This window comes from Struthio camelus, chromosome 11, assembly GCF_040807025.1.
Source record: "Struthio camelus isolate bStrCam1 chromosome 11, bStrCam1.hap1, whole genome shotgun sequence".
NCBI lineage: Eukaryota > Metazoa > Chordata > Aves > Struthioniformes > Struthionidae > Struthio > Struthio camelus.
In genome coordinates, this window is record NC_090952.1 from 12,283,103 (window position 1) to 12,295,577 (window position 12,475).

Consider the following 12,475-nt stretch of genomic DNA (forward strand, 5'->3'; position numbering starts at 1 on the left):
GGGCTGGTGGAAGCAAAGAGCCATTGTGGAAGAAACGTACTCAAACTTTGTGTGAGAGGTCCTGGCTGCGTCGTTCCCCAAGTCTCTTGCTGCTTGACTCACGGAGCAGGACTAGTGTTAGAAAGTTTGCTTTTCCTAACAGTAGAATGCCATCACCTTCTACCTGTGCTACCACCAGTGTATACAAACCAGAAATATTTCTGCTCATGCAGTAGATTATGACTCAAGAGCAGTCAAAAACGCTAAGTTATTCTTTCCTCCCAGCTATTATCTAGCAAACTGTCTTCTGTGTCATGTATCTAGGTTAACAAGTGAGGTCACAGAAATCTACGTAGCAAGTGATTAAGGACCTGGAGTTCTATACTCAGAACTCTAACAAACTTGAAAACATTTGTGTGGTCTCGAGCAGTTCCGGAGTTGCAGCTATGTGACTGGGAGCACAGACAAAAAGGAGAAATAAGTTCTAAAATATACAAAACCTTCTCTGTGTGAGTTTAGTGCATAAGAATAGTCTTGAGGGACCAGCACCATCAATAGGTGAGTTCCATGAATTCCCATCAGCCCACAAAAACATAGCTTCCTTGGAGGGCTGCTAGGGATGTGATGAATCTTTAGGTATAGTCAGCTGTTGGCCTTTCTGTTGTGATTGCTAACAAGACTTTCATAACTACTACTTGCACAGTATCATGCTCGTTTAATCAGTCCTCACAACAGCCCTGTGAGGTAGGCGAGTGAGCTGTAAAATGAGGATAGTGATACTTACCCTCACTTAAGACCAGAGGAGCAGACATATTGGTGGGATAGTTCTTCTCATTCCCATTTCACAGATGGGGAAGTACAACAAATACTAAAATGACTTATCTGAGGCCAGAAAGGGAGTTTAGGATTTCACTAGGGCCTCAGTTTTCACTCTTTCCAACATCAGTTCGAAGAAGAATGTAACACCTTACGCTTAGTTTCGCTTAAATTCTGAATCTATTCAAGGCACGAATCATCTGGAAATGTACAAGTGATCTGTTAACTTACTGGTCTGGTATTATGCGCTACTAATCATGCTAAAAGTATTCAGCAACCTGCTATTTACAGCTATTAGCTATTTACTGATATAAGTACATATACATATAGAGGACTATACACAATTTACTGCACACTAATAACCTGTTTTCACAGGATACAGTTTTCATATACAAAGGTTGAACTTTCTAATTATGAAAACATTGCCACCCTTGACATAAAGCAAATGTTTATTTTTTATTTTGAAACAAGGTACTTTATACAAACCTAGTTCTGAATCAAAAATCTGTACTGAAAATAGTCCGCATCTCATTCCTGCTAAGTCTGTCTAAAATGCAAGATTTCACTAGCATTTTTACTTCAACATGAAGCATGACCTCCAAGTTAGAAACATACTGTATACCAATTCTCGTGTCTAAAGTACTGCATCTAAGAGTTCCTCCTGAGAAATAAGTTAAGGATTGCTTATAAAACTGAAGTTCTTCCTACAAAGAATTTTGAACCTTTGGATTAGCATCTGATAACTGTGGGGATTTCAAAGCCTCAGTTTCATGTTAGCCTGATTTATGAAGATGAGATGGTTCCTGCTTATATTTCTGTGGTGTCAGAAATTCACTGTCTATAGAAATGATGACAAGTCAATCTGCTACATGATTTCACATTATAATGAAGCCTATTTTAGTAGGGTTATTTCCTTTCAGTCCACTTCTGAAAATGGAGGAACTACAACTGTGAGGGTTTTTTGAATTTCTGTTTTTTTGGGGTTTTTTTAGATGCATGTCTCTAACAGGAGCTACTTATTGAAGAAAGCACTCACTTTCCCCTCTGTGGCTATCGTCTGTGGGAGAGCTCCTAACAAAGTTCTTTGTTAGTGTTTGTGAGACTGGAGATGAGGTTTAATTGAGGGATTTGTGCTGAATGTTCTTTCGCTTTGAGTCTTAGTGCTGCAATGCTCGATGTTTTCCTTTCAACTGTTGCTGGATCAGTGAAGGCAGTGAGAGCAGGGTCTGATGGGGGTCCAGGAGCTTTCATTAGTACTGAAGCTGTTGTCATGAGAGGATTTAAAGCATTCAGAAACCTGTATTTGAAAGAAGTCAATATTATCCAAACTACAAATTGTTTTGGAGAACAAGTACTTATTAATCAAATCACAGGACTTAAAGAAGTATTAGCAAAGAATTTGCTAAAATTTCCAGCTTCTAAAATATATCCTGGAAACAAAAAAATGTACATTTGGAAGTTTTGTTTTATAGTAGAGTGTTTTGCTCTTAAAATCACCTTCAATTAAAATAAAGAAGGGAGATAATTAGACATGGCATGCAGATACCTAGAACAGCAACCATTTCCTTAACTCCTAATGTTAAACCCTCTCTGAACAAACCCTGGATGCTGTAAAGCAGGCTGTACTGTGAAAACAGTAAACCACCTTGTAAAAAGAACAATTTTTATAGCTGTTTGTGTAGCCAATTTGTCTGACAAGTTATTCCATGTGAAAAGCAGCATAAGCCAGTGTGGCAGAAAGATCCACCTGTTAATGCGGAACTACATACAATATAGGGTATAATTTCAGTAAGAGGACAGCACTATTCTAACATATATTAAAAAAAAAAAACCTACACATACATGCTTGTCTCTATTTTATGGGATGCACTAGAATAGCAGCAGCACTCTGCTGTTGAATTTCAGGTTGCTGGGCAAGAAAGCCGAGGAAGCAGTTTCAGCTGAAATGAGTTGCTGGTATTCTAGATATCTGGCCACAGAGAAAGACATGGAGTGCAGCTCTGGGTTTGCTTTCAGCACTGAGAGCACAGCACCAGCAGAGGGAACTGGGCTGGTTGCACTGCTCTTAGTAGCAAGTAAGGATCAGGAAAATCTCTCTTGAGCTTTTGTCAATCTTGCACATGAAGCCAATCTCGTGGTCTGACCTCCTGGGAAGAAACATCTAATACTTTTACTCTGCCGAATCACCTAGAGCTGGGTCTGTCTGTAGTCTCATCTAAATCACCTAGAACCCATGTATGTCTGCCTTCCACATCTTTACTGTGCATAAACTGCATCAGTCTGCAAGATAAGGTGGAGCTGCAGCCAACAGATTAGATTACAGCAGTCTATTGTGAAGACTCGAGTCCAATGAGACCAATGTTTCAAAAGTAAGCACAACTGTTGTTCAAATAGTAATTATATAGGATGTTTTTACTATCATAACTTAAAGCCAAATCCTGCTATTCTTAATCAAACTACCCCATGCAGGAACTAACCCCATTTTACTAAGTTTATTTTTTTTATAGAAGCATATTTAATGAGAATGCATGCGAGTATCAAACTAATACAAATACAATATTTTTGAACAGTTTTGAGATTTAGGAAAGAAAACATTTGATACTACCTTCCAAAATGTGGACTTAAAATGGGATTTCTGAAGAGAGAAGTCCAGGTAAGACTGCTGAGGCCAAATGTCCCCAAGGCTGAAGGACTAAAGGCTGGAGACATGGATGGCACAGCCAGTGTTGAAAGAGGCATTGACCTCCATGTGTGATCTAGGAGGGGAGAATGACCCAATGGACCATCCAAAAATAGACCAAGTGGCTGTGTTAAGGAAATTCCTGGAACAGTCCCCAGAACTTCATTTTTTTCACGTTTCCTCCACTTTGCCCTTCTGTTTTGGAACCAGACCTTCAATGAGAAATTGTAAAGGCATTAGCTAAACTCACTCTGCAGTTTGTCATACCAGCTACTGCATGCAGTGATACTGATAGCAAAATAGTAACAGTTAAACCAAAAAACATTTCTTAATGTGAAAGATCCATTCATAAACTCCATAGTGGGTTTATTAGCAAATAATCACAGTTATAAATATATGCGAATTTGACTAGTCTGTGGCTCCATTCAAATACCACCCCATATCTTTTAAAGCCTTTGTAATATTTTAACCTATCACCTGAGAACTTAGAATCAGTTATTAAAAGTGACCATTTATCCTTTCATAAGCTATTTATTGAACATTAAATTTCAACAAAGCCATTCAAGAGGTGTCTATTTCTGTATGAATACTTTAGGAAGCAATTTAGGCATGACTGTTACAATAACTAGGCTGAGTATATGGTGTGTGCTTTTTATCTTGATAGTTGGGCTTTTTATATAGGGATTTAAAAATGAGAAGCTTTTGTTATTTACCATGAATGCAAACAGCATATAGTTATAAGGAGGTGAGCAACTGAATTGCAGTGAAAGCCAATACTAAACTAGAAAATCTAGCAAGTACTATCAGAACAGGGAATCCAACTCTTCCTAGAGAGGCCTTAGCTAGTATTTGTTTTGTGTTGTAAGCTATTGAGTATGCTGCCTCTTCCAGCCTGACTAGTCATTATTTAACCCATTAAGCATCACTTAAAGATTTTTAGTCGATCCAATCTACAGATCAGAAAATTGACTCTTCGCTCTGTTGTTCTTCAGCGTAAATTGAGTAGAACGTTTTAGAACCCAGGATGGCAGCAAAAAGCAGGGTGAAGCATATCAGCTCTAAAACTAATGGGAGAGAAGGCCTGAAAACAAGAATCTCAGAAATGGATGCTTCCAAGGTTGAACACTCAAGATCCAAATTTGTTCAGCTGTTCAGCTCTTCTAGCCCATTTTGCAGTGGAGGCAGTTGGATTCTGAACTGAATCTGGATGTGGAAAAAGGCATTAGCATCATCTCATTCAGCAGCCTAGTATGTTACTACTATTGAAACGGAATGAGCTGTTGCCAGAAGTGTCATCTGTATAACACTTGACTGCTCTTATTGGGATTCGATACTTACTAGAGAGGTGTAACACAAAGAACAAAGTTCTCAGAAAGGCCAACTTCTGTTTTATGTGGAATTCTGACTTTCTGAAATTTGCTTCTGATTTAGGACAAAGCTAAGCTAAAACTTTAAATCTTAAGGTCATTTACCATAGATTACAGATTCTTATTAAGATGATAAACATTACTAGACCAGACTAAAATCATAACTGAAAATCAGATTGCAAAAATTAAGTCACATCAAAATTATAGCAGATGCTAAAAATTCCTTTGGTATTAGACTTTCTAAAATGGTCAAATTCTATAGAAACTTATAATGACAGAATCTTTGCATTTGTATTTGGACATAGAAGACTGGCTTGAGTTTTTAAGTAAGTAGTTGCTTTTTCTATCTGCAGTTGTATTTCAATTAAAATGTTTTTCAACAGTTTAAATTTTCTATTGCATGATACCTATAATAGTTAATGACTAAGAAACTGTTGACTGAAAATCAGGTTTTGGGGTTACCAGCTCTGCCACTTGCTTTAATCTCAGACATGCCACATAACTTCCCTGTGACAAATTCACCTTCAGGTGCTTAAATAATACCAAGTATAGAGTGGTCTGGAAGGAAACTCTCCACTAATAGGGTGCTGACACCCCAACCCAGAAGGCCGTAGGGTGCCATAGCCTTGCTGTCCTGAGTCTGATGTTGTTCCTATGTCCATCAATGACGTTTATTATTTTAAAGCCCTTCCTATGGGGTACTCAGGCCCCAGCTGAGGAATTGCTTACTCTTGCCTTTTCATGGCATGTGTTCTAGTGTCTTTACACTGGGGAATTGCTGTCCCCGCTGGAGGAGGGATTCAGATTGTGTTAGGTATGTAACACAGAGCCTGGTGCACTGTACAGGTGGTGAGGAGAGGGAGGTGCCCTTAGAAGAAAAGTCAGAGCATTTGGAAGTTGGTATTTGGATTCTTGAGTGCTCTGACTTGCTCTTTGGCCACTTCTCCAGCAACTACAGACTTTAAAGGATCAAATGTCTTCCAAAGGAGTATCTGAATCAGTGAAACACCAAACAGCTATGTCTGTGTAAGAGTGAAGACTACATAGTTAATCTGTATTAGTCCATATTTAGGGGTCTGGTAAGAAAAATTAGCTCAGTTACTGGGATCTTATGACTTGAAATCACTGTTAACCATTAATCCCAAATATTTGTAAGCAGAGCTTAGCTGAGATCTCACAAGAGAAGACACCAAATCAGAGGTGTTAGCGTTTTCCATTAGAATAAAATCCAATAAAGAAAAGGCAATGAACTTTCTTGCACTGTAGCCATACAGGTAAAGTCTTTCCTAAAAAGGACAAAACAGGTGCTGCAAAAGTATTAATTTCCTTATAAAGAAAAATTTGAAGAATAATGCTAAGATTTATAAAGAGCTTAATACGAAGTGCTTTTTTGATTTTTCTGTGCTAAAGTGATCATTCAGACTTGCACTCTGACTGCAAAATATATATATATTTTTTAAACAGGGCTTAAAATCTCTCAGATTTTCTATTTATCAAACTGGGGGGAAATATCAGTGTAAATATCTAATAAGTGTGTTTAGAAAAAAGCCAGTTTTCAGCTCTTTACTGATACAAACTCATCAGCACAAGTGATAAAGGGATACAGACATACCTCATACCTTACCTAGCATGTGACAAACAGCTTTCAAAGTTTAGTGCATTTATTGTAGTCCTTAACATTTAGATTAGTCATTTTGAGGCTTTTGTTAAGCAATTTTCCTTTGCTTTCAATAAAAGGCTTAAGTTGCCTTTAGTCTATTTTCAGAATCATTTAAAGTGCTAAATTAAACATAAGAGATACTGTTATACCAGTCGTAAGATTTTTATGATGTAAGTGTAATAACAGTGGAAAAAAGCTTGAAAAAATACATTAAGCATTCAGAAAAGATGATGTGTTAAACTCGAGTTTGATTTTTACACTAAATATTATCCAGGTTATTTTTGTTATTTATTACTAGCACTGCACATATCAGACAAAAGAAATTAAGTCTTTTTAAATGAAAAAAGTGAGCATCTAAAATTTGATAGCTTTCTCGCTGTAATTTTTTTTCTTTAAAAATATATCCTATTTCATTGATGTAACGCCCGATAATGACAAAAAGACTCGTAAATGTGGCTATTACATGTTTCTGCTGTAGCTGAACACAGGATCACTATCCGAAAAAAATCACAGGGATGCTTAATTCCCTTAGATTAAGCTAGTATTTTGATACTGATGCAGTTTATGGCACTGAATTACGCATGTAATGTTTGACTCTTCACATTAAGAAAACAAAACATTCCTTTAATAACTGTTTCTTAATTTCCCTCTAGACCCACAATATGAATTATGAGAAACAGAATGGCAACAATAAATATAAATACTACTGAAGAGACTCCCAAGATGGGTCCAAGTTATGAAAAGGCTTTGCAGACTTTTAGACTACCCCTTTTGCAAGGTAAGGAAGGATACAAAGATTTCTGCTGCCATCTTCTTCCTTTGTGTATCCTCTTACCTCCAGGGCTAAGTTTTCTCCTATCGACCACAGAACAAGAATGTACACAGGGGCACAGCCGCTGTGAGATGCAAGTTCACCCGAAGCCAACTTTGTGCTGACTGGGTGCTCGTGTCCAGAAGCCTTGTGGCAAGATCTGGCAAAGAGTACTGGAGGAGCAAGGCACAGCTCGCCAAGGTTCCTCTCATCTACTGGGGACACACAAACTGTTATTTTGCATGTTAATTCCTCTTCACCTGCATCAAACCTTAACATTACTATCTCTTCCAGATAAGTCATTAGGAGAGGAATTCCTCCTTGCCATCTACTATTGCACCATTCCTTCACAGGGCAAACGGGCTACAAGGGGAATGTGACAATAGCAGGCATACTAAAAGCTTTTCAGCCATGTCCTTTCTAATGGTATATGCAATATGCAGTTACCAGGTATTGGGCTATTTCTGTGACTGCAAGTTTCAGTGATTGCTGGGGGCAGGGAGAAGAAAGAGCACATAATTTCCTCCAAGTCCACAAAACAGAGATGGAAGTATCCAACCACACTCAGATGAGTAAATTATGGAGCACTGGAAGTAATGTTCATACTTACAAGGGCCTTTTCTGAAGATGGTGCATGTTAAAACAAAAAAGGTAAAGAAACTGACAGCCTTACAGACTTCAGCTAGCGTGAGCCATCGCAGATCCAGTGATGGAAATAATGACAACTTGCACAAGCAGCGTTCTGGCACTGACAGTAACACAGCTACGCAGGCGTAAGTAGGACTGAGACGCTGAGCAGCTGCACCCCTGTTCTCCATCTCCCCCGAGTATGCAAATACCCAGAGCTGTGCTGGAACAGTAGTTCACTCAACATCTGACATCCAGCACAAGCCAAATTTCGTACAATTTTGATGTCAGGCTTGCAAAACTTTGAAAGCCTTCATACCTGGTTTGAAACTACTTTAAAAAAAACCTAGGAGTACTGTTTTCTATAAAAAGAGACTTTTTGCTTCTACAAGATAGAAACTACTTTTTAAGAGGTTAAGTTCAAGTATGAACACTAAGAGTCAGAAAAAGCTACTAGAGTTATTCTTAGTTTAACTGCTCTTAAAACTGCAGGCTGGGAGACGAATTAGATTGTATCTGTATGCCTCATGTTCTACAGGAGCTGCTGTTGTTACAGCTCAGCTAAGCCATGAAATTCCCTTGGACAGTTTCTTACTGTCATCTGAGTGTCAAATTATTCTTCTATTCATTGTAACCGTTCATTTAGAAGTGTGGCTGGTCTTTGAGTTAAGTTAGGGCAGCAGAATAGCGACCGCTGCTTTGAACACCTATGCAAGTTCCTCAGTTTAGGATGTCCCGCAGAACTGCTCCTTTATTCACAGCGGGCTGTAAAATAGTCTAATTATTTTTTTCTCCTAATAATCTCAAAATTCAGGCGATAGTACCCTGCCCTCAGACCCCCGAAGACAGCAGCAGATGTGAATCTGAACTGTAATCTGGGAATCCTTCTGCGAAGCTCTTTGCCTTCCTGCCTCCAGGTAACCTGCCGCTTTCTCCTCCCTTTAAAAATCCCGTTGAAGTAACTGAAACTGGCAGAATCCGCCCCGCTCCCCCTGCGCTTCGTTCCCCCCGTCCTGTACTAACGCGTCGCCCAGCGGAGGGAACGGGGCCACCTTCAACCCTCGCAGGTTTGGGAGCGCTGCGGAGGCGCCTAGCAGCGGGCCGGGCAGCGGCCGTCGGCGTTAACGGCTCCCGGGGCTCGCGCCGCCGCCGCCCCAACGGTCGCTCACCTGCACGCGGGCTTCCGTGAGGTCCAGGCGCACGGCCAGCTCCTCCCTGCGGGGCAGCACACCGTTAGCCGCCGCCGCCGGCCCGCCCCCCTCCCTCCCTGCCTCCCGCCGGCGCCGCGCCGCTACCTGGTGAACACGTCGGGGTAGTGGGACTTGCGGAAGGCGCGCTCCAGCTCCTCCAGCTGGAAGGTGCTGAACGTCGTGCGGTACCGCCGCTGCTTCCTCTTCAGCGGGCCCGGCGCCTCGCTGCCCCCCGCCGCCGCCGCCGGGCCGGGCGGGCGCCCCCCCCGCCCCGCCGCCAACGGCTCCTCCGCGGCCGCGCGCGCTCGGCCCGGCCGCGCCGCCGCCCGCTCCTCGCCTGAGGGGAGAGAAGCGGCGAGTTACCGCGGAGCGGGGCCGGGCCGCCCCCGCCGCCCCCCTCCCCCGTGCCCCCGCCGCCCCTCACCGTGCCGCCCCGCGGCCGGGCCGCGGCCCAGGATGCTGTCGATGAAGTAGGAGGTGAGGAGGTGCAGCGCCGGCGGGGTGGCGGTGGCGGGGGGGGTCGAGCCCTGCATGGCGGCGGCGGGCTGAGCCCCCGCGCCGCGCCGCGTTTTATGGGCGCGGGCAGCGCCCGGCTCCGCGCCCCGGCATTAGCATTTCATTAGCGCGCTGGCGTCAAGGCGGGGGTGGGCCGGGCCGGGCCGGGCCGGGGCGGGCGGGAGCCGCCCCGCGGCGGGCCAGCCCCGGGCCGCCGCCGCCGCTTCCTCCCCCCGCGCCCCGCTGCCGGCGGGCGCTGACTTTTTTAAGCCTCCTAGCAGGGTGCGGAGTTGGAGGGACGGCGGGAAGTTGTGCCCGTGCCGCCGCCGCCGCCGGGACCGGGCTCGCCGCTGCGAGAAGGGAGGGACGGCAGCAGCTGCCGAGCGCGCGGAGGAGCTCGCTCACGGCGGCGAGGGAAGGGGCGCCAGGGTCTGGCGCTTCTGCCGAACTCGTACTCGCTGAATTCGGCCCTTTCCGAGTGGCGCTGCGAAGGGGAGATGCACAAACCCCTGCAGGACTGGGTCCTTTTTCCTGGGAGATGGTTCGCTCCGCTCCAGCCTGCTCGGATTCTGTCGCGGGTGCTATGACGGCAGTGATTCCTCAGCAGGAGGCCTGGAAACTCTCTCCTGTGCACAGAGACTTCCAGCAGTTCTGTGATCTCGCTGCGTGTTAGTGCTAGCAGCTGACATAAGTTAGATCACAAGGTGACTTGGTTCTGTGGAATGGGAATAAAACGTCAGTTTCTAGAGAGTCTTAGAGGGAACATAGCAGAGAAGGGCTTAAAGAAAATAAAATCCCCTGAACAGTGGCTGAAAGCTGAAACTAGACAAATTTAATTAGAAATGAGACATAGATTTTAAATCTTTGTGTTTATAACTAACCTTTGAAACAACAAAGATGGTGAAACGCTGTGTTCTCCATCTTTGGATGTCTTGCAGAGATGCAAGCAAATGGCTTGCAGAGGGGGCTGTCCTGTTTCTGGTGTCCAAGCTCTTGCTTCCCTGGAGTAAGATCACAGAACCGTGTAATAGGGGTAAGTGCTGCGGGGGGCACAGGAAGGGAGAGGTCATGTAGTTGAAATTCTAGGTCCCAACACACGGCTGTAGTTTTCAGCTGGGACCATCATAAGAAAAGCGGGGTTCAAAAGTCATCTTCCCTTTTCAAGATGTGCATGGGAAACACAATGCCCCCGTGTAGCCTCTTGGAGGGGCAAGGGCTTGGCCACGTGCACCTTTTAAACAGGCGGGAGTGAGAAGACCTATTGAATTCTCACTCCCCGTCCTAAGAGCTTACCTGGTATACCAAAGGAAAGCAGCGATTTTATGGGCGAAGGCTTCCTGCTGTGTAAATTCCCTAGGGGGTGTGGGCCTTTGACTGAGGGGCTGCAACACTGTTTGACACAGGAGGGCTTATATTAGAGCTGGGTATATATTTTCTTCATACAACAGAGCAAAAGAAATGAGATATCTCTAATTTCCCTGTGTTCACACTCAGTCAGGTGTGTTTCCCCTATGGTTTTAAGCGACTGTACCATCAATTTGCTTTTACTAGCAGGTAATCAGGATGTGTGTGCCACGGGCATTGTAAGTGTATTGCCTCTGCCTTTTGTGAGTGACTGTAAGGCTCCTTGGCCCACAGAATGGCTGAAAAATCTTCTGTCTGAATTACATCCCCAGTGCTTCTGCTAGCTGCAAAGGTTTTGTGAATTTGGATCCCAGGACACTTCTTCAGTTGCTGTATTTGCTTCTGGGCTGTTTATTGTTAAACCATTTTGAATCACTGGTAAAGGTACCAAGATACCTTGTTTTGTGCTTCAAAAATGCTAGCTTTTATAGTAAGAAATGGACACCTGGGGATTATCATAAATTAAAGAAGATAAACTTAGTATCTTTGAATGATATATTTTTCTGTATATGCCTGCACTATTGGAGGGACGTGGTTCAGTTACAGTGGATAGTGGAAAATTTGTCCTAGTGTATCACAGGAGTTGTGGGATGTGGTCTGGGACCAGTATAGTGCAGGGGTCCTAGGGTAGCCCTGCAGGAGTCTGGGTTGAATCAGCAAGATTTATTAGCTATGCTCAGTGCTCTCCCTTGAGGAGTGACACGGGAGGGGGGAGCCGTCAGGCATCTGTGCTATACTTCTTGACCAAATGGGCAGGATCTCTTGTCTCTTTCTCTCCCCTGCCTGCTCCTTCTCTGCTTCCCAGAACCTGGGTGTTTTTGCCTAGCACTTTTCCTGATACTTAAGCAACTTAGGCGCTTCCTATATTTTCCTTATTTGCAAAGCGTGTTGTAATTCTGGCAGCTTTTGGCTTCACATACTGAAGGCCTTACTTGTGCTAGAAGGTTTGGGCACTCATTTGCAGTGCAAAGAGCAGTGGTTCTGTGCATATTATGGACCGAATAACACAGTTTCTTCTGGTTCTAGGAAAGAGGATTTGAGCTATCTAGTTTCTTCTGGCCCCAAGAAGCTTCGCTGGAACCTTATTGAGGAATCTGTTGCTTGTTGAACACCCTGAGATGTGCCTCCTTTGTGTGCATAGACGCGCACAAATCTTTGCCGGAAGAGAAGCCCCTGAATCTTGGAGAGCAGGCCTGGGAACTCCAATGAGATCTTCTGGAGCCAAAAGCGACTAGGTTATATTACTTCTGTATTGCAAACAAACTGATCCAAGAACACCCTGAACAGCAGATGAAGAACCATTATCTTCTCTCTGCCTATTCAGCACTGGCCATCTGATGCAGGCTGATTTTCCAAAAAGTATTTTCCTGTATTGCCCTCAGCAATGTTTATCAGGAAGTTGTTTTTCTTCCTACAGGTGTGTTTTGCTGGAGCACTGGCATTTTC

General features: G+C 43.6%; 1 protein-coding gene across 1 annotated transcript; it reads right to left on the bottom strand.

Moving 5' to 3' along the window:
* Positions 1-633: 633 nt before the first annotated feature.
* ESX1 (ESX homeobox 1) lies at positions 634-9,663 on the bottom strand. The gene is made up of 5 exons (XM_068957537.1): positions 9,555-9,663; positions 9,236-9,467; positions 9,110-9,155; positions 3,401-3,687; positions 634-2,092 (listed from the first exon to the last, which is right to left on the bottom strand). The coding sequence occupies exons 1-5, from the start codon at positions 9,661-9,663 to the stop codon at positions 1,867-1,869; spliced, it is 900 nt and encodes a 299-aa protein (XP_068813638.1). The 3' UTR covers positions 634-1,866.
* Positions 9,664-12,475: the final 2,812 nt, after the last annotated feature.

What these genes read in the sequence shown, in the direction of transcription:
- ESX1 (XM_068957537.1), bottom strand. Translation starts at nt 9,663, where the DNA reads ATGCAGGGCTCGACCCCCCCCGCCACCGCCACCCCGCCGGCGCTGCAC. An exon ending in CCCGGCCGCGGGGCGGCACG is followed by an intron (nt 9,468 to 9,554) that starts GTGAGGGGCGGC and finishes CTCTCCCCTCAG; the next exon opens with GCGAGGAGCGGGCGGCGGCG. An exon ending in TACCCCGACGTGTTCACCAG is followed by an intron (nt 9,156 to 9,235) that starts GTAGCGGCGCGG and finishes GCTGCCCCGCAG; the next exon opens with GGAGGAGCTGGCCGTGCGCC.